The 27,853-nt window shown below is 29.5% G+C and overlaps 4 protein-coding genes across 5 annotated transcripts; 3 read left to right on the top strand and 1 right to left on the bottom strand.

The window, feature by feature from the left end:
- Window positions 1–83: 83 nt before the first annotated feature.
- Window positions 84–9,935, bottom strand: LOC123292923. The gene is made up of 15 exons (XM_044873636.1): window positions 9,813–9,935; window positions 9,577–9,703; window positions 9,374–9,517; window positions 9,027–9,317; window positions 7,974–8,028; window positions 7,618–7,910; window positions 7,367–7,558; window positions 7,169–7,299; window positions 2,156–2,282; window positions 1,476–1,619; window positions 1,126–1,419; window positions 895–946; window positions 520–812; window positions 260–451; window positions 84–202 (listed from the first exon to the last, which is right to left on the bottom strand). The coding sequence occupies exons 1-15, from the start codon at window positions 9,912–9,914 to the stop codon at window positions 84–86; spliced, it is 2,556 nt and encodes an 851-aa protein (XP_044729571.1). The 5' UTR covers window positions 9,915–9,935.
- Window positions 9,936–13,304: 3,369 nt separating this feature from the next.
- Window positions 13,305–15,915, top strand: LOC123292462 (protein claret segregational-like). Of its 2 annotated transcripts, XM_044873140.1 has the most exons (4): window positions 13,305–13,407; window positions 13,667–13,743; window positions 13,805–14,535; window positions 14,658–15,915. In XM_044873140.1, the coding sequence occupies exons 3-4, from the start codon at window positions 13,821–13,823 to the stop codon at window positions 15,704–15,706; spliced, it is 1,764 nt and encodes a 587-aa protein (XP_044729075.1). In that variant the 5' UTR covers window positions 13,305–13,407; window positions 13,667–13,743; window positions 13,805–13,820; the 3' UTR covers window positions 15,707–15,915. The 2 variants fall into 2 exon arrangements, with proteins under 2 accessions (XP_044729075.1, XP_044729074.1); XM_044873139.1 differs by lacking the exon at window positions 13,305–13,407 and having other exon boundaries at window positions 13,572–13,743.
- Window positions 15,916–18,545: 2,630 nt separating this feature from the next.
- LOC123292922 (histidine protein methyltransferase 1 homolog) lies at window positions 18,546–19,891 on the top strand. The gene is made up of 6 exons (XM_044873635.1): window positions 18,546–18,776; window positions 18,838–19,080; window positions 19,146–19,306; window positions 19,366–19,598; window positions 19,675–19,816; window positions 19,859–19,891. The coding sequence occupies exons 1-6, from the start codon at window positions 18,701–18,703 to the stop codon at window positions 19,889–19,891; spliced, it is 888 nt and encodes a 295-aa protein (XP_044729570.1). The 5' UTR covers window positions 18,546–18,700.
- Window positions 19,892–21,919: 2,028 nt separating this feature from the next.
- Window positions 21,920–25,844, top strand: LOC123293362. The gene is made up of 4 exons (XM_044874153.1): window positions 21,920–23,952; window positions 24,017–24,071; window positions 24,233–24,271; window positions 24,675–25,844. The coding sequence occupies exons 1-4, from the start codon at window positions 22,051–22,053 to the stop codon at window positions 25,721–25,723; spliced, it is 3,045 nt and encodes a 1,014-aa protein (XP_044730088.1). The 5' UTR covers window positions 21,920–22,050; the 3' UTR covers window positions 25,724–25,844.
- Window positions 25,845–27,853: the final 2,009 nt, after the last annotated feature.

Raw genomic sequence — 27,853 nt, 5'->3', positions numbered from 1 at the left:
TTTCAAACTACATTTAGAGGTTCTTAGTCTATAATTTATATAGACAAACAATAAATTAATCGTAATTTATTTTTCAATGTTTTTTAATTTTTACTTCTACAACAATTAAACCAAATAATTTCCAAAATCCAAGATATTGCTGCAAATAATAGTAATAATGACAAAACCACCACAGTTATCGAATCATCTTGTGGAAACAGAGCTGTAATGAAACAAAAGTTAGTTTTCATACTAAATTTAACTAATTTTTAAAATTTACCCAGAAAAAATGGTAACAAAACATTAAATATCCCAGTACCAATCATATAAAGACCATACGCAGCAGGAAATCTTGTTAAAGTACAACTTTCAGCAATAGCAACAGGTAAAGGAACATGTATCCAACTGCGAAAAACACCTCCAGCAATTGCAGCCGCAGCAGTTATCGTTAGATTAGTGGTCAATCCAAAAACTATCAAAATAAAAATTAAATATTAATTTACTGTAAATAGTTTGGATTAACATAAAAACAGTTTTTACCTAATCTACTTATCCCTGTCATTAACAATCCAAAAAGAACCAGATAGCGACTCTTCATCGAAATAAATGCACTAAAAAACATTTGCAGAACTCTTGCCGAAAAATCACCACTTAAGTATAGAGTGACAATAAAAGCAGTAGTTTGAGCGGAAAATCCACGATTTAATAACACAGCAGGTTGTACATTTCCAATACAAACTTCTGCTACAAAAGCTATAGCACACCCATTAACTAAGTTAAGAAATCGAAGGTCTTTTAGTAACGATAAGTCGAGCATATTATATATCGTTCGCCTATGAACAAAGATCCAAATTAAAAAAATTCTTCTTTACACTAAGCTGTAACTTAGATATGAATATTAAGAAATTTACTCACCCAAAAGAAACTTTTTTAACTTCTTCAGCAACTTCAAATTCTTTTGACGTCTCTAAAATACATTACGAAAATTATCATATTTATAAACAAAATTAGGAACTTACTATTTAATATCCGAATTTAATAAGCAGGGTAAGGTGATTTGCGAATGTTTGGCACCACAGAATTTATATTTTTGTGTATTGCAGTCGGGTTTATTGATAAATAAGCTGTAAAATTTGTTCTAATAACCTGTGGTAAACTTTTCGATTTCGATTTCGTTGTCTTGAATTTGTTTAACCATATGCCATTCAACTGGCTGATATAAAACCATTCCAAAGAGGGCATTTAAACTCAATGCAGCAAAAATTGCTGCAGTTCCACGTTGTCCATAATTATCCATTAAAATTTGAGTTATAACTGGTAATATTAGAGTTACTCCAGTCATTGAACCTTGAGTTATGCTATTCATTACAGTTCTACGTTTAACAAAATATTGGTTGAATCCAGTAACCACAACTGGTGTCATTAGCCCATAACCAACCCCTATCAAAATATTGTCGTAATTTAGATGTTATAGTAGTTTGCTTTATCAAAAATACCTTGTAAAAATCCAAACGTAAAAACTAATTGCGCTACATTTTGCACAAAAACACTTAAAAACGCACCAGAAAAGTAAATCATCGCACCAATAATTCCAATAAAACGTAATGAATGTTGAGTCAAGAGTTTATTCGTAAATAATCCTAAAAATTTTATAATTGTTATATTCTAGAACTAAAGACTACTTTTTCAGCCGGTCGAGGTTCAAGGTTGATCCAAATTATTTAAGTTTTCTCAAATTTTTTTTTTTTTGCAGAACCTGAAATTTTTTTTAAGATAATTTGCTGCAAAATGATGCCAAATATAGTCTTACGAAAAAAGGTCCCTCGTCGCTAATTGGTAAGTTTCCTAGTTAATTAGTTATTATTGTTTTCTAATATTTTAAGAAAACAAAAATAGTAGTTTTCTATAATATATCAAATTTCAACAAAATCTGAGTCTCCTTTTCAAAATTAATTTTTTCAAATATTAAACTGTTTAAAACTTTATACGCATGTTTTCAAGCCACAAAGTTCAATTTTCTTATTTGTTTGTAAGAAATTTTGGCAATATTTTACATGCAACGTCATCCTTAAAATAGATTCTAAATTTTTGATGCAACCTTGAACTTTGAGGATGATTAACCGCGACAAGAGGCTTGTAAACTTTTAAAAACGGATTATTAGTGTGTTGATCTAACCCATGAATGAAAACGTGGTACCAAAAACTCCATGAATAAATGTTGTAGCTGTGACCTCATCTCCACGTTCCTTTAAAAATTCCCCATAGATCAATCCAAATCCAAAAAATGTGTTCATTGTAAATGTCTAAAATAATTTTTGTAAATAATTCTAGTTAATCAAAAATAAATTTCGTTTTCTAAGTAAAACGTTAAAATACTTACAAACATGAGGATATACCCTATACAAATCATGTATCCCCAACCCCCATCGGGTGGTTCCCAAATATACTTAATCCTTTCTACATTTTTTATTTTTGAGTCCATTTTACAATAATCCTAACCCTTTCGAGTAAAATTACTTAAATGTATAAATCAGAGAAAATGTAAAAATTCATTTAGAAATATCTATGAAAAAATTATCTGAAGAAATTAAACTCTTCACACGAGTATCAAAACATCACGTGAAAATATTTTCAGGGTTCCGTATTCATAATTCTCAAGAGAAAGATCTTTGAAATGGCAGCAACCACCCACATTTTGATCTATAACTTTACCGTTTACAGTAACTTATCCACTTTTCGGAAAACATTGTTGAAAATTTTATCGATTGATGCCAATTTTATGTAAACATTCCCGTAAGCTCTTAATGCAAATTCTAGCAAATTCTTCTTTTGAGTTAGAATTTACATTAAGTCTCCTTCACACTCTCACGAAGTAGTACAAAGCCCGTCGATGAACGAATACTTGTGATGGGTTTTTTTGTACGCGAATCAAAAGAAACGCGAGGCACCTGGGCGAGTATAAGCGAGTCTTTTCTTCATTTTCTCGTGATTACTTCTACATTTCAATATCAGTAGCTATTGTGACTTACATAAAAACATTGTTATGCTGAAAAAAAGTTTTTCAACAAACTAAATAATTATTGCGGTTAATATTATGAAAAAATAATTATATTTTATTATTGTAATAAACATGAAAATAATTGTACTTGCTATAGGCTCTCCGTGTCGTAAAAACTGTTGCCACTTCCATATCTGCCTTATCAATAAGATTTTTGCGAAGTAAGACAAGAGTTTAGGTAATGCTTCACTTTAGCTAACTTTGATGAGTATACTCAGCGAGAGTGTAAATGAGAAGATATAGTTTGAATTAACTAATTTACAATTATAAATTTTCTTTTACTCAAAAATCGAATTACATGAAAGTTATTATTTATAAATTTTTGTAATGACCTATATGCTATATCTAATCTTTTTGATAAAATTGGTAAGGTATGATAGTGATTTTATACAATGGAAACAAATCTTTAGTTATGCGTGTGAGCAGAGTAAGTTAGAAAAATATGAACATACCCCGGACGGAATTAGTTACTCCTTAACCAACTGAACTAATAGGGCGACATGAACAGCCTTATTTTGGGTACAAATAAATAATTTAACCACCCAATAATAAAGAAAATAGGAAGCCTAAAAAAAGAGTAAAACTGTAGAGTAAGCCTTTTATAATTTCCCTCCCCTTTGTTAAATGTCGATCCCACCGTCGCAATACTTTCGCAAAGCGTATAAACAATAAAGTATTTTTTTTACAAAAGGCAACGATTTGCAAAATTTTAATGTACTTGTAATTTTTTGATCATGTACCTACTTCCTGTCCCTAAAATTATAATAAAAATCTGCCATTGCATTAGATCAACAAATTTTCTATAAAATATAAAGATATTTTTATATTAGAATTACACAAAAATTAAATTCCCCACGTTTCCCCATTTGTAATTTTTGCTTAAAAAAGTAACGAGGTACTCGAAATTAAACCGTTTATTAATGACTAAGTGAAACTTATATCTAATCTAAATATCTTTTAACTGAAGTGTTATGTTCTGTTAGTAAACTAAAATATCGCAAATCACATAAAAACTATAGCACTAGTAGTAAAAAAATAATAATTTTAATATAAAGCCAGAATGTACGTTCATGAAAACCTGCTCATGTATCCACGTGATAACACTTGAAACTTTGTGAGTGACTTGCTTTTGGCGGGTATACCAAACTTTCTCTGTACGACTTTTTTTGATTGGCTGTGTTTTCAAATGAGCATGATAACGTCATATTTAGGCTATCATATCGGTCTGAAAAAACGCAGCAGGAAATTTTTCGGACACTATGACAACTTGATAATATTAATAATAACACTGTTCAACAAGTTTTTGCCTAGTATAATATCAAGAAGTACGCGATGATTATTCATCAACCGTAGAAGTTTCTCAGCTGGTTTAGCTCGATTTTCTGGGATATGCTCCCGGTGTGCTTGTTGTAATATGCATTGGGTTTAAGCGCCACTCATACCTACGAAAATGATTTTTCTTGTTCAAAGGCTTATCTCTAAAGTGTATGATATACAGAAACAAACTAACAATGTAACTTTGATTTGAACGTATAGAGTATTAAATCTGTAGCAAACAAATAGTTGAATGGTGGCTAACAAATAGCTAATTAAGTTAATTTTCAGCTGTTTTCATTGAGCTTTGAATTTTTGTTTTTATTTACATCGATTTGTATTTTATCATTATTATGCCTTGGAGTTGTATAAGTAATCCAGATAATTTTTTTTTCGTGTGCGGTTATAGTAGTTTCTGCGGTTATAGCAGAAACGAAGCAAGTTAGAAAAATTTGAACAGTAAGTCGGATTTGAAAAAATTTAACACAAAAAACGTCAAAATCGCGGAAATTTCTAGAGTAAGTTGGATCGAGATGCGGTTTTTTGCATTAGTTCTAGAAGGTATTTATAATCTATGTAAACATTGCAGATTATCGAGAGAATAATATGCAATTTCCCTCGTTTGGGCTTTAAAAAAATCATTTTTTTGTGATGCATTTATCTAGGCATCATTAATATATTATCTCATCAATAATGTACCAAATGGACCGAGCATGGCCACACGGAGGTTTTTGGGGTCGCTGAACATGAATTCGATGTCAAAAAAATTACCTGGGATCTGCGCATCCTGATTTCAAAAGCAGAATTAATTTTTTTTTTTTATTTCATACAAAGATAAATTTGAAAAATTCATTTTCTAATCATTATTTAATATGTTATATGCACAAAATATGTACAAAAAATGCATTTTTTGTTGCACAAACGATGGAAATTATCTCCCGATAATCTGCAATGTTCTCAAAGTTTATAAATACCTTCTAGAACCAAATGCAAAAACAACATCTCGATTGATCTTACTTTAGAAATAATAATATTATGTTATATCTACAAAAAAGTTAATATGTGCCAAATAAAACAGAAAAGGAGATAATACAAGCATGTATTTTCCATGTATACTGAATCTTCTATTTGATAGAATTAGCTCTCACTTTTGTAAGTTTTAAATCATTTTTAATCTACCTGTCTTGCGTTTATTTAAAATTTGTAAATAATACAATTATATAGTAATAATTGTGTAAATATTGATCAAAATAACTTTAGTTTATAACTTTTCCAGTCCAGAAAATTAACAAATAATAGGGTAAATTAAAGTAACATTTTTTTAGGATGACCATCGCAAATATACCAGATATTTCATTTTATAAAACCCAGGTTGCAAGAGGTGCCAAAATGCCAAATGCGAAAGACAATTTCGCATTTTGAGTGTTGAATATTGAAATACAAGTTAATTTTCAAAAATCGTCAAAATTATGCTTACGTAATTAATTAATGGCTCCCAGTAGTTATTGTTAATTCAGGGGTCGGAAAAAAAAATTTTTTTTTTTGTCACATTGTTGCGATAGCTATCTATATTTCTAGAAAATGACTTGAAGGGGAAATAATAGTATTTTCTGATGACGTAAACTTTTTGCGAAAAAAAAAATTATTTCCTGTTTAAATGAGGTTTTGAATTTATGGAAAAACGATTTTTTTCCATATTTATGATCGAATTTCTCGAAAGTAAACTCAATCTTCTGGGTCAAAATTATTTTTTTCTAGTGTTATTATACTTTATGTATATAAGAAATATATCAAGGTATACTAAGTTTAGTGCCATGTTTGTAATGCTTAATAATATTGATGCTACGAAGAAAATTTTGGTATAGGTGTTCATAAAATCCCGGAAAGAGTATATTTCCGTCTTTCAACATGATAACTCAAAAACGAAAAGAGATATCAAGCTGAAATTTTTATAGCGTGCTTAAGACGTAAAAATTGAGGTCAAAGTCGTAAATGAACAACATAGGTCAATTGGGTCTTGGGTCCGTAAGACCAATCTTGTAAAACATTAGAGATAACACAAACGTTTAGATGTAAAAAGTGATTCTTATAAAAAAATTAACAACTTTTGTTTGAAATATTTTTTCGCAAGCACCACTGCGTTTACCCGCGAGATCGCAAATTAGGTTAGAACAAATACAGTATGTATGCATGTATTGTATTGTATTAAATATACATGTTTGTGTATATGTATGTGATTGTTTATAACAATATATATAAACTGAGGAAGTGAGAAGAAAGACACTCTTATTACTTTGGAATAGTGGGTATCTTTCTTTACATACATGACGTAGAAAAACAAACCATTGCGTAATCTTTACTGTCTAAATATGGTATCTCAACAATTAACTTCAGGGGCGTAGCTACCGCCGTATCAGCCGTATCAATGATACTGGGTCTCCGGGCTACTGAGAGAACCAAACGTATGTAATATTTAATTTGAATTCTTTGGTTGGCTCAATTTCTATCATTTAGGCCTCCAACTAATTTTACTATAGAGCCCCTCTAAGATGAGCTACGCTACTGACCCAGTCAATTGTTTGTTTTCACTTGTTTTTATTAAAATCGGCAATTAACGATTATAATAAAAAAAAAGATTGCGTAGTCGAAGGCAAATAACTGTAAAGGTCTCTTAGAAAGGTACGAACGTGGATTTATTTAAGGACAAGGCTGTATAGGATGATTCAATCAATATCAAATTGCATGATGCATGCGCTTTATTCAAAAATAATTTATAAACAATACAAATAAAAATAGTTTTTAAGTAAATTTTTCTATTTCTGATGTTTTATAACTTTTACTTCGACAACAATTTAACCAAATTATTTCCAGAATCCAAGACATTGCTGCAAATAACACCAACAATGACAAAACGACTACCGTTATCGTATTATTTTGTGGCAATAGAGCTGAAAAGTAACAAAAATGAGACAGATTTATATTTCTACAACAAATTTAATTATCTTTACAGCTTACCCAAAAAAAATGGTATTAAAATATTAAATATCCCAGTACCAATCATATAAAGACCATATGCAGCAGGAAATCGTTTTAAAGTACAATTTTCAGCAATAGCAACAGGTAAAGGCATGTGTATCCAACTACGAAAAAATCCTCCAGCAATTGCAGCACCAGCTAATAACGTTAGATCAGTAGCCAATCCAAAAACTACATTAACAAGGATAATTGTTAATTTTTTTTTTTCATGGTATAAAAAATATATTTACCCAGTCGGCTTATGCCTGTCATCAACAACCCAAAAAGTACCAGATAACGACTTTTTATTATCACAAATATATTAAAAATTACTTGTACTATTCGTGCCGCCAAATCGCCAACTAAAGAAAGTGTAACTATAAAAGCAGCACTTTGAGAGGAAAATCCACGATTTACCAGAACAGAAGGTTGTACATTTATAATACAAATTTCTGCTACAAAAGCTATAGCACACCCATTAACCAAGTTAAAAAATTGAAAATCTTCAAGTAGTGATAGGTCCAAAGTATTATATATCGTTCGCCTAAAATTAGGAGAAATTTCATTAAAAAATTTCTTTGAAAGAAAAGTTTGGAACATAACTCACCCAAAAGATAATTTTTCCGTTTTTTCATTTTCAGATTTTTTTGCAGTTATAGATTCTAAAATACATTATGCAAATCATCATACAGAATCATTATAGAGCAGGCGCTAGGTAGAGTTGAGTGTGCAAAATCCGAGGATCGCATTTTGTCAATTGATTCCAGAAACATTGTTGTCAAAAACATTATTGGTCCAATTTTTGTATATCCCTCCCCCTACATGAAAACAGACGTATGCCAATTGTTGGAACAAATAAAGCTACCCGATATTTTTTGGGTAATTTTACCTAAAAAAGGCTCCTTGTGATTTTTGCTAAAGTTCAACGTTTTAGAGTTATTAACAATTTAATATTTGGAAACTCCAAAAAGGTTATTTTCAAGCTGAAAATTAATGCAAATAAATTAAATTTTTGAGCTTTTCAAAATCTTAAAACCATCTTTGAGCATTTTTTATAAAGTTCTGACGAGTAATTACAGATTTTTTGATTCTAAAGCCTCAATTTTCAATTGTTAAAAATTTTTTAATTGTTAAAATGTTATTACTTGTAGCGACGTTACCCATGTTTTTGTTTAAATAAAACACTCCAATAAAACATTGAAGTACAATAAAACTCACGCTTTTCTGAACAAGAATTAAGTGACCAAATGCGGCCCTCGAATTTTGCACATTCAACTTTATCTAGCGCCTGCTTTATATATACATTTTCTCATACATATCTGTTATGATATAGTCAGACACTAAGGCGCACAACAAAAATCAACGAAAAAATGGGAAGAATCAATTCTAAATCAAATTTTAAATAAATTAGAAAGAGGAGAATATCGTCTTTTAAAATTTATTACTCACGAGGGGATTCTCTCTTTCTGTTCTTATTTTTATAAAGCAAAATACGTAAAATTCCTCTCAACAAAATCTGATGGTTTTCGTTGAGTTAAATTTGTTTCATGCGCTGTTCAACACCATTATTTTCTGCCAAATAAGCCATGTCATACCGTAAACATGTGCAGTCATATCGTAGTCTAATTTTACGTTAATTATATTTTATAATTGGTGTTACCTTTGTCAATACTTCCTCCTATTTCAACTTCCTGAATTCGTTTAACCATGTGCCATTCAACTGGCTGAAATAAAATAACTGAAAACAAAGCGTGCAAACTCAGTGCCGCAAATATAAGCGCAGTACCACGTTGCCCATAATTATCCATAAAAAATTGGGTAATGACCGGTAATATTAAACTTGCTGCAGTCATTAAACCTTGACTTATGCTATTCATTACAGTTCGGCGCCTAACAAAATATTGATTGAAAGCCGTAAAAACTACAGGTAGCATAAGTCCATAACCAATACCTAACAGAAAAAGTGTAGTATATTCTGGTGGCAGACCATAATCGTCATCAACTTACCTTGCAAAAATCCAAAAGTAAAAACAAGTTGAGTTACATTTTGGACAAAGACACATAAAAGTGCACCAGTAAAATAGATAATCGAACCAATAATTCCAACAAAGCGTAGCGAATATTGTTGCAAAAGTTTATTGGTAAGTAATCCTAAAATTTTTTTATTAAATCGGAAAAATTGAAAACTAAAAATAACTGATTTATCTAACCCATGAATGAAAACATAGTTCCAAAGACACCATGAATAAAAGTTGTGGCTGTAATTTCATCCCCACGTTCCTTTAAAAAATCTCCATAAATTAATCCAAATCCAAAAAATGTATTCATTGTAAATGTCTAAAAAGAATTTTAATGAGTAATAAAATAATCCTAATTCCAATATAATCCAATAATTCTAATTTAAGTCTCTTTTAATGCTCATTATCTGAAAATTATTAATACTTACAAACAGAAGAACTAAGCCTAAGGCAATCATATATCCCCAGCCTCCGTCGGGAGGATCCCACACATACATTAATTTTCCTGTATTTTGTATTTTCGAAGACATTTCGTTCCGATACTCTTAACACAAATTCTATATGCAAAGTAACTCGAAAATTTTATTATAAACTTAAAAAACTAGTACTCTCATTTCGTGGCTGTCGCATCATGTGTACAAAGTTTTAGGATACCGTAGAAACAAAACTTGTATGTAGTTATTTGTAAATGTTTACGGAAAGATAGTTAGGTATGAGTACATGCTGGAGAGATAAAATGTTAACCGCATGTTTTTGAGAAAAAACTGGCCATTAATTTTGCCTTAAAATTTGATGTGTTTTCAACACATTTTTCTTTTTAAGACCCGTGATTCCAAATATACCATTTCAGCTACTGATCTATATCATGGTGACCACTGCTTATCCAAAATGAAATTTCCTGACTTTACCACGTTTCAAAGAAAGTGGAACGAAAATTTTACAAATAACGAACATGTAAAATGACATTCCCCGATTTTTCTCATAGAATTTAAATTCATTGAAATTTCCAGAGTCGCCAGTGCCCAATGTGTTTATATAGACTGTGGCTGGTTACCATCAAATTGCCCCCAAGTTGTCAGCCTGCACCTGCAATTTGAGCATATGCGTAACGAAGGGAGGGCATGTCAGAGCAGCTGCTGTCTCCGGTTCTAGATTTACCATTGAATTAGTTGACTAAGTATATATTTATACCAAAATACTGTTCAATTTATGAAATATTTAGGCTAAAAATATCTTATTACTTCTGCTCTCCCTCTAGACCAAAAATTATTTAATTACTGGAGCCAAGAAATTTTAATATATATTAATCTTTGGTAAAGATCTTAGACGGAAGTCGGTACACAAATAGATATGGTTTTTTTAAATTTAAATATTTTGAAACTAATTTTCTGGTCTATATGTTTTGAAACGAACTTTTAGTACGTTAGGTAACGAACTTTTAAGGCGTTAGGCAACGAACTTTTAAGGCGTTAGGTATGTATATAAATATAAAATTGGATCAATATGACCTGACTACATGCAGTGTATTGATATAACTCGCAGCCTTCGATATAAGCGTTTTACTCCTACTTTCTAAATTTTTTTCATTTAAATAATGCCATAAATTTTTTACTGATATCTATTTAATTATCTTACGTTAATGAAAATTTTTAAACAATCAAAATTATTTATTTTCTCCAAAAATAACCATCAACTTTGTCTAATGAAAATATTTACATAAGCATTAGCAATTTGGAAAAATTTGGCTTGTTTAGTTCAACGTCATGAAAGTTCAACCTTCTATTCATTGTGTTATATTCATAGCAATAAATCTTATCTTACCTTATCTTATCAATCAATTTCAAAAATTAATTTCAAAAAATATTTTTTTTAAATAATTTCTTGTTTGAAATCCGCCAGCCCGTTTCGACTGGCAAAAAAATTTTGCTCTATAATTCGGATATAAACTTTTATTAAACCGCTGTTTTCTTCGCTTTAAAAGAAGTGTAGGTTTCTTCAACTAGTGGTCATGTGAAACATTCCCGGAAAACAAACAAAAAATTATAGAAAATACTTTCGAAAATCAAATAAAGCCTGACGACATATCAACACTTCTATACAGAGTATTAAAAAAATTAACTCAGTCAGTTATTGGAAATTTTTTATTAATTTCAAGTACTGTTAATAGGCCTCCAAGATCGTGCGATTTTATCCCATATGATTATTTTCTTTAGGGGTATGTCATTTAAGCTACGCCGATGAACCAGAGATGGTTGGACCCTTGGAAAACAACATGTAGGAGTTATTGACGAAATACGATCGCAATTGCTGCAAAAAGTGTGTGAAAATTGGATATTCAAATTGGGCCATATTAAAACATTAATGGAATAAAACTAAATAGAATAAAGCCAATTTCATCGATATTAAAAATAATTTTTGTGAACCTCTCTCTTTTGTGAGTAAGTTGTGAACCTCTAAAACATCACCGCTATTTCATTGATAGACATTAGGATAGATTTACCACTATAATCTACTAATGAAAAATGTTGTATGGCTGATTTAATTATATAGGTAGGTAGATACTTATTAGCTAGAATTCATAAAATTCTAGTGAGGGTAATGAGATATATCGGCTAAATCATATGATAGAGATGATATTTCGGTGTCTTTGGATTAATTTTGAGTAATTAAGACGCAAAAAGCATACAAAGCCAACTCATTCGACAATTAAATGACTTTTTTTTTTGTAGATGTCTTCAAAATTACTCCGAAATAGATGTTTTTCGTACAGAATTTAAAGCAATATTTCAAAAACTAAGTTTTTAAACACCTAATTATACCATGTATATATGAAATATACATAGTATATTAAGTTTCGTCCCAAGTTTGTAACGCTTAAAAATATTGATACTACGAAAAAAATTTTGGTATAGGTGTTCATAGAATCACCTAATTAGTCCATTTCCAGTTGCCCGTCCGTCCGTCTGTGGACACGATAACTCAAAAACGGAAAAAAAAGGTCGAGCTGAAATTTTTACAGTGTTCTCAGGACATAAAAAGTGAGGTCGAGTTCGAAAATGAGCATCATAGGTCAATTGGGTCTTGGGTCCGTAGGACCCATTTTGTAAACCGTTAGAGATAGAACAAAAGTTTAAATGTAAAAAATGTTTCTTATCAAAAAATAAACAACTTTTGTTTGAAACATTTTTTCGTAAACATCACTGTTTGCCCGTGCTGGGGCCAATTAGGCGGAAATTTTATAGTAAGCACTATACTTGAATATCAGTTATGTATGTGTCACATGTTTGTATGTGTTATGTGATAAAGAAATCAACACTGACTATGCATGGTATTTCAACAATTAACTCAGTCAATTGTTTGTTTTCACTTGTTTATTAATTATAATTAACCATTATTTTCAAATTTTATTATATAATCGTTTCATTGAGATTACCGTTTTGAATAGGATTCATAAAAATAAATTGGAAAATAGAAATTTTATTCAAAGAATCAGAGAAACATAGTTTTCTTTCATATAAATAAATTTTCTTTTCGATCAAACCCCATTATTTAAATTCGTATTAAAAATTTTAGATTCTTATTCATTCTTGATTAATTTTTATTCAAGTAAAGGGAATAGATATTTTCGAATGTATTTTTTAATTTTCCAATTAGTATTTTCCTGCAAACTATGCTATAGAAGATTTTATTGTAATTCTGTACAGCTACCAATATCCGGATTAGTTAAACAATTTAATTGATACGAATTTATAATTTTGCTAAATATAAGTTATTTTAAAGTAGAATTAAAAGATCGAACCAGTTAAATTTAACTGCGTGCTTTCAATCCAAATATTTATTTAAAAACCGTTCGAAAAAATAACAAAAATTAAAATTGTTAAATGGTTCCTAGTGAAAAGGTAAACAAAAACAAGGTAACAATTTTGTTTGTGCAATGGTAAGAAGTTAATAAAAAATTCGGGTATTATGGAGTATTTTAAAAATTTTTAAGTATATTCAATGAAGAAAATGTAGTCATTTTATGTGAGTAAAAGTTCATTATTATAATAATAAACCAAATCTGTGTAATAATATTTTAAATTTAATTGTGTGATTGCGCACTACTAATGAAATGGCATGTCTCAAACTTAATACTATTGCCAACATAATTACACAAATAAACGTCTACCTTCACACGTAAACAAAGTTTGAATAATTTCAACGGTTATATTTGTCAAAAATATGCAATGGTAGTTTGTTTCATTTAGGTATTTCTAATGTGTGCTTTGTTTTTTATTTGTAGTAAATGAGAAAATTTGGCTTTTGATATTCCATATTAAATTATGTGTTTTAATTGACTAAAACTGAATACATACTTTGGTAAGATTTCATAAATTTTTCTATTTTCTTTGTAAAAGTTAACTGCCAATTTTTATTTTAGGCAAAATATTTTAAATATGGAAATTTCACGCATACCTGTAAGGCGTATTCAATCGCAACCTATACAAAAATTATCTCAAAACAATTTAGATATACGAGAAGTAGAAAGTTTAAATGTTTTGAAAGATTTTAAAAGTGCACAGAATATAAAAAAAATTGATAATACTAGGAACAAGGTTTTAAAACGTAAAGCACCTACACTTAATTTAAAAAACATACCGAGAAAATCACAGAAAGACTCACCGAAAAGTGATTATGAAAATAGTTATTTAGTATTGGAAGGTGAATATGTTACATTAAAATCAGAATTCGATGAAATTACAAATAAATGTACGTACATGCGTCAACAAATGTCTAGTGTTGATAGAGTTGATGAAAGTTTACAATTGAAAATTGAAGAATGCAAGGAAAAAGATTCACTTATATCTGAATTGAAATTAAAAATTGAAGAAGTGAAATGTAACCACAGGCTTACCGAAAATAATTTAAACCAATTAAAAATTGATTACAATAATATTACACACAAGTTAAGTGATTTACAGAATCAAGTCGATCTAATACAAGCGAAATATCTAGAAATGGAGAATGTTATTGAACATTTAAAATTAGAAAATCACGAACATCGGCGTGTTATCGATGATAATAAATTAAAAATACAAAATTTGGTTTCACATATTTTAAAACTGGATATGGATCGGAAAGTTTTACACAATACAATTCAAAATTTAAAAGGTAAGATTAATTTTGAAACAGATTGTTTGCTGAATCCAGTGAAATTGAAATTTCTGAGCATGTCTTAAAAAAATAATTTGGGAAAAAAAAAGCTTTACGATTTTGTTTTTGTTTTTTTGAAGGTAGTATTCGTGTATTTTGTCGAATTCGACCACAAATCGCGGACGAACGTGGAAAAGCTTTAGCAGAATTCACACAAACGGATAAATACACAATTGAATTATTAAATAGTACATCAAAATCAGCAATATCGGGCAGTAATCGTAATCATAAACAAGAATTTCAATTCGATTACATATTTGGACCACAATCAACGCAAGAAGATATTTTTTCTGAACTTGGTCAACTTGTACAAAGTGTTTTAGATGGCTACAACGTTTGCGTGTTTGCATATGGTCAAACTGGATCCGGTAAAACATTCACTATGGAAGGCACATCTGAAAAATTAGGGATGATACCACGCACAATTGATTTTATATTCCAAACTATCGAAAAACGTAAAGAATTAAATTGGGTTTATGACGTGAAAGCGTCATTCTTAGAGATTTATAATGAACAAATTGTTGATTTACTAAATTATGATAAGAAAAAATCATATGAAATTCGTATGGTCAATTCAAAAAGTACAGACATTTATGTCACAAATTTAACTGAAGCGACTGTACAAAATGGTGATGAACTTAAACAGTATTTATACAAAGCCCAGCGGAATCGAGTTGTAGCTTCAACTGAATTCAATGATCGATCATCTAGATCGCATGCTGTCACTAAAATTTGTGTTGTCGGTCGTAATCTTGAAACAAATGAAGTATGGGCCAGTCAATTAAATTTAGTTGATTTAGCTGGATCGGAACGTGTGCGTAACTCCATAAGTATTCGATTAAACGAAACCAAAAATATAAATAAGTCTTTATCGTGTTTAGGTAATGTTATTTTAGCATTATCACAACGTAAAGAGCATATACCTTACCGGGATTCAAAATTAACCCATTTGTTGATGCCCTCTTTAGGAGGTAATTCAAAAACATTAATGATAGTAAATATTTCATTATTAAAAGAATGGCTTCATGAGAGTATTAACTCTTTACGGTTCGCTTCTACGGTTAAACAATGTAAAATTGGTTCGATTAAGAGAAATAAACATTTCGAGGATTCGAACTTAAATAGTTAGCAACTGTATATTTGAAAAATGTATTTAAAAATTCACACATTCACGGCGTTTTGCAAAGTTTTCATAATTGAATTATTAACTTACGCATACTGTTGTTCGTAAATGGTGAAATTCTGTCAAAAACAAGTTTTTGAAACCCTGCCAAGATAAATAAAGCTTCCTCACGAATGTGATTAAATAACTGCATAAATTAATAACCGAAAACTTATTAAATGGGATTTTTAAAAAAGTTATGTTTGAATTGAGTTATAAGAAGCATGTTTTAGTTTCACAAAATTTTCCAAAACGCTAACATAATTTTATTTATAAATACAAAACGTTAGAAAAATCTGAAATATGTAAAAGATTAAGAAAAAACATCATCTACTAGATATAAAACGTAATGGCCGCTTAATAAATTGAAATTCACAACAAATAAAAGAATCGAATATATATTTTTTAAACTCAATTCATAATTTATAGAAAAAATACTCATGGTGGTCGTACTTCCCTTAGAAAATGTAAATAGATTGGAATGTGACGTGTTCCTAAAATTTACATTCAAAAAAATAATTCAAGATAAATTTGTATTTACAAAATATTTATTTTGTAAAAATTTAAAGCCATTTTAATATCGAAATATTACGTAACAAATGTAAAATATATTCTAACAATAAATTATATTATTTAAAAAAAAAATAAATTCAATGACGTAACAATATGAATATATAATCCCTTGGAATTTTTAAGGCTCTAAAGCGGTTTTAAATTTTTATCTTAGAAAAATTTTCTAAAGATTATTGACTACCGTGCGTTGAGTTTCTATTGGAACGTTATCGTAAAAGAAGGTTCGTTACGTCAATGAATGAATTTTTTTTATATTTCTGTGCAATGGTGTTCGTTGCAATTAATTGGTGCTGCATCAATTTTTTAGAAGACATTTATTTATTTGAATAAGAACAAGTATATCCTGTAAATTATATAATTACTTCAAAAAGTTTATTTTAATAAAACAATTTGTGATATCAAAATATTTTTATGAGTATGATTGCAAAAATTATTTTTATAAAAATGTAAGTTATTTGTAAAAGAAACTAGTAATTCAATAAATTTTTATAAAGGTGAAACTGAAAGATGAAGAAAGTAATTCTTTGAGTAAGAAAAAGATTCAGTTTGTTTTAATATTTTTTTCGTTTTCCTTTCGCCTCTTCGTAAGAATGCAAGTATCTGTGCAGAAATACAAACAATAATTTCAGTTTGGTTGCTTATATAATATCAAGTAATATATTCTAAGTACACAGAAATCGAGCTCATAATTTAGAACATTAATTCATTACGAAAATCATTTTTTTTAACTTAGGTATTTTTCGTATCCCCACATTTTGTGTTAGTTAAATGTTTTGAAAATATTAAAACAGACGATAACAAATAATTGACTTAGTTAATTGTTGAAATACTCTGTATAGAAAATGTTGAATGTTGTATTTTTTAGAATCTATGTTATTCGAGAATCTTGAAGCTACGTGCAATTTTCAACTAACTATATTTTATAGTTTTGGAGAAAATGGGGTTTGCCCTACTTTGCTTGATACATTTTTTCGTAAACATCACTGTTTACCCGTGAGAACGCAAAGTAGGACAAAACTTCGGTGACTATTTTTCCAAAACTATGAAAGATAGGAAGTTGAAAATTAGCAGGTAGCTTCAACTAGTGGTCTTGTGAAATTATTGAAAAACGAAAAATAGTTCTAGAAAATAATTTTGATAATTGTTTTTTAAACGCTTCTAATTTAAAAAAAAAAAAATTATGCAAGCACTGACAATCATTTCTATGGAGGGTATTTCTACAATTAACTCAAGTCAATTGTTTGTTTTCCTTATCTTTTAGCTACACTTATCGTATATATTCAGATTTTAGTTTACATGACTTTTTACCTTTAATATATGGAATATGAAAATGGTCTTAAAATTTAATAAAAGAAATTTAGAATTGAAAGAGTTCCATAAAATTCAAAAAATGTGCTTGCAATTTTATTTAATTCCATGGTGTTTACTATGAAATGAATCGCAGGACGATTGAAACGTACATGACTGTGGTTAAAACCAGTCAAAATCTATTATGTTAACAATTCCAAAATTATTTTATATGTGTTTGGTTTACTTCGCATTGCCCTTGATTATTACTTTTGCATGGGTCAGAGTAGTGTTTTGTATAAAAAAATTAAGACATATATTTCATATAAGAAATTAAAAAAAAAAAAATTATGGCTATCCTATATATACATTAATGTTAATTTACGGTAACTTATTCTCTAAATAACTTGTATCATTTTCAGACAATATTTAAACAAAAATTAATTGTGACTTTTTCAATAACAATGTTCAAGAATAATTTCTCATAATTATACCATGCAATTATGTAATATGCAAGGTATATTAAGTTTAGTCCCAAGTTTGTAACGCTTAAAAATATTGATGTTAAAACTAAAAACATCCTGGTGCGAAGTACAAAGTACGCAACGAACGAGAAACAGATGGGCGCCTTTTTCCTGTTACCCGCACCACTCGAGTTTCACGACTTCGCGTCCTTATATACCGTGTGTGTTTGAAGCATCTTGGGATAGAATTATGTCTGTAGTATGACTGAATACAGAATACATTCGTTTAGTAATGCATCTAAAAGAGTAAGACTACAGATACGATAAACAGATACGATAGGACTATATCTGTTCTTGCTGTATTATCTCTATGTAAGAGACTAATGTACGGTCGATATGAAAGAGCACGTACCACTATTTTAGCAAACTAAACTTATGTTGAGCCATCTACAGATTTAAACTGAAATTATTTCATGGAATTTTTAAATGTAAACACAACCTGCTTTTAAAATGTGACCAAAAAATATTAATTTAAAATTTAAACCATGAACAATAATTTATTTATTCTTCATGTATAAATAAATAAACAGTAAATGATTGACATCGATAAAATAAAAAGAAATTTTCAATTTTAGGAATGCTAATCGTAGCAGGGTCGAAAAAAAATATGTTTAAATTTGATTTTTCAACATCTAAGGACGAGCATGAAAAAGGTTATTTCAGTTAAGGTTATATTTTTCTTTTGCAAATATGTAACAAAAGTAATAATTTCAGAATCAGGAAAACTGGAGATAGAATGGTTACCCGCACAAGAAATAAATCCAAACTTAGTACGAACTAATTCGCTTATTGAATCGTTGGAAGAAAAAGACATTAAAAGGTTTCAGAGTGGTGAATTAGAGATAAAATATATGAGTACAGATTATGCCGTCAATCGTTTAGTATTTTATGATGAGGAAAATATTATATTGAATACAGAGCATAGTCATTCTGATTTACTTCCAGGAAAATATGAAGGTTTTGTTTTCATCAATCAAAAAAAAAACTTAAATACACTTTATACAATAATACAAACTTTACAGGTGGTTTAAAAATTTGGGAAGGTACCCAGGATTTAGCAAATTATTTAAATAAGGAATATAGTTCCTTAAAAGATAAATCAGTTCTAGACTTAGGATGTGGTGCAGGAATTTTAGGAATATTAGCATGCTTTAAAAATGCTAATGTTGTTTTCCAAGACTACGTAAGTGAATTAAATTTTAATAAAATATCATTTCAGATAATTCAAATTGAACTTTTTAGAATTCATCAGTTATTAATTTATATACAATAATTAACGTTTTCTTAAATGATTTTAATGATCCAGAAAAGTTTGCTTATAAATTTTTTTCTGGCGATTGGGAATCATTTACTACGTTACGTGAAAATTTTAAAAAATTCGATATGATATTAACTTCAGAAACAATTTACAATGTCGATAATTATGAAAAATTGCATTCAGTGTTCGAAAAAACTTTATCAGAAAATGGTATTATGTATCCTTGTCAAAAATATAAGCTATATGGCTTTAAATTTTAGCTCAAACATTTGTCCTTAATTGATAATACTTAGATTTTTAGCTGCCAAATCTTATTATTTTGGTGTAGGCGGTGGTACAAGACAATTTGAAGAATTCCTCAAAAAGAAAAATATTTTCATTTCAGAAGTAGTTTGGAAATTTACTGGTGGAGTGAATCGTGAAATTTTAAAAATTGTTAGAAAATAATAAATTTTTTAAATAAAATTGTTTTATTAGTTTTTATTTGAAATCTCGACAACACCAAACTAAAAAAGTGAAAAAATAAAGCTTCCTACTGATATATCACGATCTATAAGATACTACTTAAAGTATGTGTAGCTCCATAACTAATCGAAAGCAGAAGGATTAAAAGCTGTCAGCGGTGTAACTGACAACTTTTAAAAAGTCGAGTTCTACTTCGCTTTTTTCAAAAGTAAACTCAAATGAGGTAAGAGCGAATAAATTAAATAAGATGAGAGACAATGGGTTTAAAATCAAATAAATTTTAATTACCTCGGCGTCATAGACGACTCCTTGATTTTTAAAATATAACTTAGAATGAAATGGGTTCAATTTAATTAATGAGTGCTATTATTTTCCTTAACAATTTGATTTCGTAAAATTTTTCGTAACGTTATTTGCATTTGTTCAACAAATTATGACTCAATCAAAGTCAAATTCAATTGACGAAATATACCTTTAGGCACAAAAGTACCTTCTGTTTTAACTCTACGATACAGGCACCTGCTTATTTTTCAAATAATGAAAAAACAAATAACATTATGTAATTTGCATAGTATCTTGTTGTTTATGAAATATACCAAGATATATTAAGTTTAGTCCCAAGTTTGTAACGCTTAAAAATATTAATGCCACGAAAAAAATTTTGGTTTAGTGTTCATAGAATCATCTAATTTGCCCGTCTGTCAACTCGATAAATCAAAAACGAAAAATGATATCAAGGGGCCATCTTTAAATTACGTCACACCTTGAAGGGGGCGGGTATCATTCGAATGTGACAAGGGGCAGGGGGGCAAAACCTTTGTAACATCACATTTCAAAATTTGTGATGTCCAAACGCGAAATTTATAGGTAAACAAAAAAATATTAAACATTTACAAACGCAATCTTTATTATATATCTTTATAATAAGGGCGTCGCAACCATCGTGTGCAGCTGTGGCTCAAGTTGCTTAATCTTCGATCGTCCTTCACTGCGCTTCAGTCTCGATACTGTGGTTACAGTGTAGGATCCGGAGGTCCTAATTCGAATCCACGTTTAACAGATAATAGCGTTACAATCTGTTCATAAAATATCATAATCGGAATTTAAAAGATTATTCAATAAAATAGGAATAAATGGAAATAACTGTTTTTTTTTTAAATATTATTATTTGATAAAATTGGAAAATGTGTGATGTCACGTCTGGGGGAGGGGTTTTTCAAAATGTGAGAACTTGTGATAAGGACGGGAGGAGGGGTTAAAAAGTCTTGAAATTTGTGTGACGCAATTTATGGATGACCCAATCAAGCTGAAATTTTTGCAACGTGCTCAGGACATAAAAAGTGAGGGCGAGTTCGTAAATGGGCAACATAGATCAAATGGTTCTTGTAATTTGTAAACCATTAGAGATAGAACAAAAGTTTAAATGTAAGCAATGTTCCTTACAAAAAAATAAACAACTTTTGTTTGAAACATTTTTCGTATACATCACTGTTTACCCGTGAGAACGCAAATTAGGCGCAACTTATATAGTATGTATTATATGGGAATATCAGTGATGTATGTATGACATGTATATGTATGTGTAATGTCACAATCTGTACATGGTATTTTAACAATTAATTCAGTCAAATGTTTGTTTTCGCTTGTTCATATATGTTTTCAGGAATAAAAAAAGTTATGAGCAAGGAATATAAGATTTAGAATACTCTTTAGTTATATAAAAAAAAAAATGCTTTTGAAAATATTTGGATGAAAGCGTAGAAGTATTTCTTTTACCTTACCAACAAAATTATCAAATTTTTGTAGTTTCCAAATAGAAAACTATTTATCTTTTTGGGCACCAAATCTTAAAATATGAAGAAAAAGAATTTAAATAATCTATAGTTTTTGTAACAAAATTTCGATTTTCAAATTATGCGCCACTTGTTTACATAATGTGTCATATTTGCAGAAGACGCTTGATTATTTAGGGGTAACGTAAAAAATTAAAATTAAAGAATCAGATGTCATAATTGAATAATTTAATTTAAAAAATTTATTAACTAAGTTATAATAAATTATTAATCGTAAAAAGTGATAAATGTGGTAGTCTTAAAGATGTAATATTAGGTAGAAAAAATTATAGGTTAGATGCGTATATCCACTATTTATTTTTCAATTAAATAAAAAATTGTGTCTATGTTAATCTTGATTTATTAAAAATTATGGCGGATTCTAATAATTCTGATATAAAAAGTGAACCTGAGATTGAAACACTTGATGCCGTAAAAAGTGAGCCGCAAAAGGAGGATGAAAAAATTGAAGAAAAATCAGAGCTCCAAGACCAGAATTGTCGCCAGTCAATGGACGAAGATGACATACCAGATAATTTTTTTGACGATTTTTCAAATAATGAATTTATGGATGGTTTAAATGTACTGGATAGTTGGGATGAAAATCAAAAAGGAGGTGTAAAGGATGAAGATAAGAATATAAAATCTAAAGAGGAGGAGACTAAGGATAGCGGTAAGAAGTCAGAGGTTGAAAAATCTGATCAAGATAAATCGGACCGTGGTAGGTATAATAGGCCATCAAAAGAAAAAGATGAGGGTCGTATTAAACGTGATTACAGCCCAAAACGAAGTCCTTATCGACGAGGTCGTAGTGGTGATAGAAGGCGTGTAGGTAGATACCTTTCTAGAAGCAACAGTCCTCGTAGGAGACGTAGTAGATCACGTCCGATGAACAGTCCTCCAAGGCGTGGTCGATATTGCTATAGTCCACCGCGTAATCGTGATATTAGTCCCCGCCCCAGGCGTCGAGATTATAGTCCTTATAAGTCACGAAGTAGTATAGAAAGAGATCGAAGCCGAGATCGACCTCGAAGAAAATCTCCACGCCGTTCACGTGAAAAACCTGAAGAACTTAGACGAGATCCAGCTAAAACTAAGCATGACATTGAAAAAGACAAAGATAAATGTTTACGTTACAAAGAGGCCAAAGAATTTGAGAAGAAAATAATTGTCGCTGAAAGTGGTTTGTGTCCACCTGGAATGGAAGATATGATCGATGAAATAAACAATTCATCGTTTAAATCAACCGAACGTGATCCACTCACAATTAGTTTTGGTAATGAAAAAGTCAAAGAAAAATTATCTACAGAACGCGATCATGGAAAATTTGTACAGTCGGTCAAAGAAACAGATTGGTGTACTCTAAAATTTAGTTCTGAACGTAAAAAATCACCCGATCGAAATCGAAGTGATCGTTATCGAGATGATAGGGACCTAAGGGATATAATCAAGGCACGTTTGGCTAATAAAGAACGGTCTCCTCCATTCGATAAAAGTAGAATTTCTCCCGATAAACGAAGTAGAAGTAATCATTCGCCAATAAATTCACGCTATGATCGTGGTAGTCGTCGTGCCAGTAGCCCTATTTCCGATGATTCTGATCGTGAAAAATGGCTTCGCGATTATGGTCGTTCGGAAAAACGTCGTAAACGTTCACCATTTCTCCATGAATTAGCACGCACACTTTGTAATACAGATAACAAAAATTTAAATCCCATTCCAAAACAACCCACGTTTAATCCATTTAATAGTGAAAGTGTTTCATATAATAATCCACCACAAGCAATGGGTCAGTATGGACCTCCTCAAATATTTGATCCAAATCAAATGCCAGTGTTACAACATCCAATGGATCATCCACCAATGCCATTAATCAACAATGGAAATTTCCCGTTTCAACCAGATGTTCCACAGCCATTTGGTCAACAACAATTTGCCATTCCACAACAACCGTTTCAGCAATTTCAACCGCCAGGACCGTATGAAGGCCCGCAGCCTGTTATTCAAGCGCCGCCTGTTATACAACCAGGACCACCACCATTTCAATCATTTCAACCAGTTCCAACTCCAATACAACAATTTGGAAATGTTCCACCGAATCAAGTAGCAATTGGATTAGGAAGACCGCCACCACAAGTTTATACCGCTGATCTTCAACAAGGAAGCAACACAAGAGAAATTCTTTCACCATCTTTACAAAATTTACAACAACCAAACAGAAATTTTTTGAATTTAAAAGACATTTCATCAAAAGATCAACAGCAATTGTCTAAAGTAAATTTTTATTTTTGTATTTAAGTTGTATGTATTTTTTTTTTTAATATTTATCATTTTGCAGCTGTTTGAGGACAAGAAGATAAGCCTTTCTGATTTTCTAACTGTTTCGGCAAAAGGTACTTAAATTTTATTTTTTATAAGGATTTTAATTTGCAAAATTATAATACGTTTCATGTATGCGATCAAAATTTCTATGCAAATTTTAGAAAAATTGTCGAACATAGTCTTGGAATAATTTTTTTAAATTTGTTATTTTAAATATTTCTTGTTTTTACAGGCGAAACAGTACCTTGTAATATTCAAGAAAAAATTAAAGGTAAACAATCTTACAATAACTATTACTATTTTAAGACGTTTAATTTAAGTATTTTGTAATTTAAGTAAGCCGATAAATGTAGCTTAAGGATGTTTAGGGCAAAAAATAAAAAAGCTTGTATTTAGCCCTAACAAATGAGATTAAATTACTGTCGATAGATTAGAAAAATTTAATTCATAAAAGAAAATTCAATCGATTCCATTTAGTTTACAAATTTTGCAACAGATTCTACTCAATTTAAAAGTTTTGTTGAAATAAAAATTTTAACACCCCTCTAGGTTATAAAATTTCACATCATGCTAAAAGTCTTAAACATCCCTAAAATTAGAATCTTCTTTTGTTAAAAATAATTTGTACAATCAAAATCGTTAAATTTGTTAGTTTAAACTAAAATATCTTACAGTTATATCAAGATGCCAAGATGCAATCAAAGCCTTAGACACCACGAAAAAATCTGGACGATTTTTTCCTACATTGATACCATCTTCAAACGAACACCAAGATACTAAAGCACAAGGTAAATGGAAATCGCCATTGAAGAAGATGACAATTGTAAAGTTTTCATTTACAACACCAAATAAGGTGAAAGAAAATGAAGTACAAAACAACATGAAACGGTTGTTAGCTACCATCAATTTACGTGAAAAAGTCATTACTCCACCACCGCCACGTATACAAAAATCAACATCCATCTCTGAATCTATTCCAATTACATCTCAGATTCGACCTCCGGAGAAAGCTATCATTGCGGTTAAAGATAGACATATGCAAACGGATCCGTATGTGTGCAATGTGTGTGAGATACGAAATGCGCGTAAATTTACAACTACGGCCACTCAAACAACTAATTTAGGTGGTTTAGATGAAGCCACACAAGTTACACCTTCCGATTTACCTGCACCTCCACCCCCACGGGGTATCCTTAAAAATTCTAACTATCCTTCATTATCTCATTTAACTGCCGCTCAGTTACGTGAACAAGATGAATTACGTAATCAAAAAGATTCCTCAAATTCACCTGGTTCATTTACGTCATCATCGTCATTGCCTCGGCCATTATTTGACGGACCTATAGATAATAATCCTGAATTTAACCAACCGTCAAAGAAAATGCGTCCTCAGTTTGATAATTCTTATTCGGATAGTCCTGTTCCACCATTTAATTCTTTTGATAATAATCCATTACAAATGCAAAATAATCCCTGGTCATCTTCATGGAATGATCCAAACCTAAATCCTAATATTCCAATGGCTCAGAATTTGCCATCATGGAAACAAAATCAAGTTTCTGCTCCTGGTTGGAAACAATCCATGCCAGGTAGTGGCAATATAATACCCCCAACGAAGCCATGGATGTCCGTACTAACAACACCTCCTAACAAACGTAATCAAAATAATAAACGTGGCGGTTTTAAACGAAAGTCTAATAATATTGTTGATCTGACAAATTAAATTTGATAGAAAAAATATAATTTTCTAAATATTTCATTATTAAAAAAAAGTCGATTAATTTCAGTGATAGTGGTGCTTTCATTATTACTATTTATGAATTTTTTTAGAAAATAATTTGATTTCCAATGCTAACTTTATTGTAAATATATTAGTTTTTAAGTACCTAATGTTGAATGTTTCCAATAATTATATAATTAATTCACTTTGTCGTAATTTGTATTTTTTTTGCAAATCAATGCAAAATTTAATTTTTTGTTATTTAGACTCAATATTATGAGTGTATTTCAAATTCCTAACAATAATATTTGTTTAAAATAAACACTGTAAGATTTTTCAATGTAGATAAGATTGTCAGAAAATTTATATATTTCATATTTTCACCTCGTAATTTAAATTTTATATGTTTCGTATTTATATGTATGCTGACTTGTTTTAAATTTTCGTTGTTTAGAATTTTTAATTTACATAAAATTTGTAAAAACTTTATTTTGTTTTGTTGAAAAACTTTTTTGGTTCTATTGTATTAAAATTAAAATGTATTTCGAATTTCTGATTTAAGTACGGTGTGATATATTTGTTTCGTTTTTGGTATTTTTAAGATTTTCAGTGAGTTTCCAGATTGTTTTCGTATTCGCAAAATATTTTTATTTTATTGTAATATAAAAAATATTTTATTATTTTTAGACATAATTACATTTTTCTTTTTAAATTTTATTCAGGATTGCCATAGTTTTAAAATTTTCTAAAAAGATGTTATCTTAGAAAAAGCTCTAAAGATAAAAGAAACAACCAAGACTCAAAAGTGGAACCAATGTTGATCATTGGGTGGAAATCTAACGTAATTAATATTTTTGTATCGACTACTTCTTAATAGAAAGGTTGAAAAATGATTTTTCATTATATGTCGGTAAATTTGCTAGCAAAAAATATAAGGAACAATTTTAAAATTTGTACAAATTTTTAGTTACCCCAAAATTTTTGCCTTCTGTTTAATAACAACTCAGTTTTCGTGAAATGAAAGTTATAAGTAGCAAGAAAAGTTTGAGGGTGTTGTGAAAGAATCCAGCTCAGAAATGTTCTTATGCATGATTAATAAGTTGTGTTGATTAGCTTTGAAATTAACACGTACAGAAAATAAATTTTTATTGAGTAATGAAATCCTCTTGAGTCTCGAGTAGTTTTAAATGCAGAATTGTTTCCCGATTACAGTTTAATGAGTGTTTTCGGTCTTGAATATAAAATGCATGAATTTTTAAAACACTTAACGTACTCAATAATTTCATCACGGCAATTCCTACATTTTGTGAATATCAAATTTTTGTTTTGTTATTTAAATGTATAAAATTACAATGATAATAATAAAATATCTTGAATGATTTTATTTCTTTTATAAATTCCATCACTGTTTCAAAAATGCTGAAATTTTTATTTTAAATAACAATAAGGCAATTGATAAACTCTCCTAAGTTAAAATGTATATAAGCCGTTATTATTATATCGCGAAAAAGTTGCTCTCTTCGTTTGGTATTATTTGTGAAATAAATAAGGTGCTTATAGTTTTAATTCAATTACTTTACAATTTAATTAATATATGACAATTAATGTTAAGATTATTTTTGTTAGAAATAAAAATACTTTATTCATTAATGTATAAAGGAGATGTCTCAAATAAATATTTAATGATAGATTTTGTTCAGAAATTATTAATTTTTTTCAAAATTAACAAAAATTTAAGCTTCTTCATTAAATTTCAGCAAAAAACTTGTACTGTATTCAAAAGTTCATGAAAAATTTCGTATTCCGATTCATTGAAATGAAAAATTGTAATCCTAAATCCTAATGTTACCATAATTTAACTTCGATTTGTCGATAGATCATCAGCTTTTTTAGGTGTATCGTGTTAAGAATATTTCCAGGATTTTTTAGTTTTGCCTCATTTGAAAAAAGGAATGATCTTGAAAACATTCTGAAAAATAGCTTGTTATATGACTAGTTGCAAAATGAATGTATTTTTTTTTTTACTAAATGTAATTTAACGTTTTCCCATGCAACTTTATTTCTGCAAGTTTTGCAGTCCAGTTTTTACGGAATTCTATAAAATAAAAATTCGCTTAGGCTTCAAATAAACAA

Source organism: Chrysoperla carnea, chromosome 2, assembly GCF_905475395.1.
Source record: "Chrysoperla carnea chromosome 2, inChrCarn1.1, whole genome shotgun sequence".
Lineage (NCBI taxonomy): Eukaryota > Metazoa > Arthropoda > Insecta > Neuroptera > Chrysopidae > Chrysoperla > Chrysoperla carnea.
The sequence above is the reverse complement of the archived record's forward strand: the minus strand, read 5'-3'. Positions and strand labels throughout refer to the sequence as shown.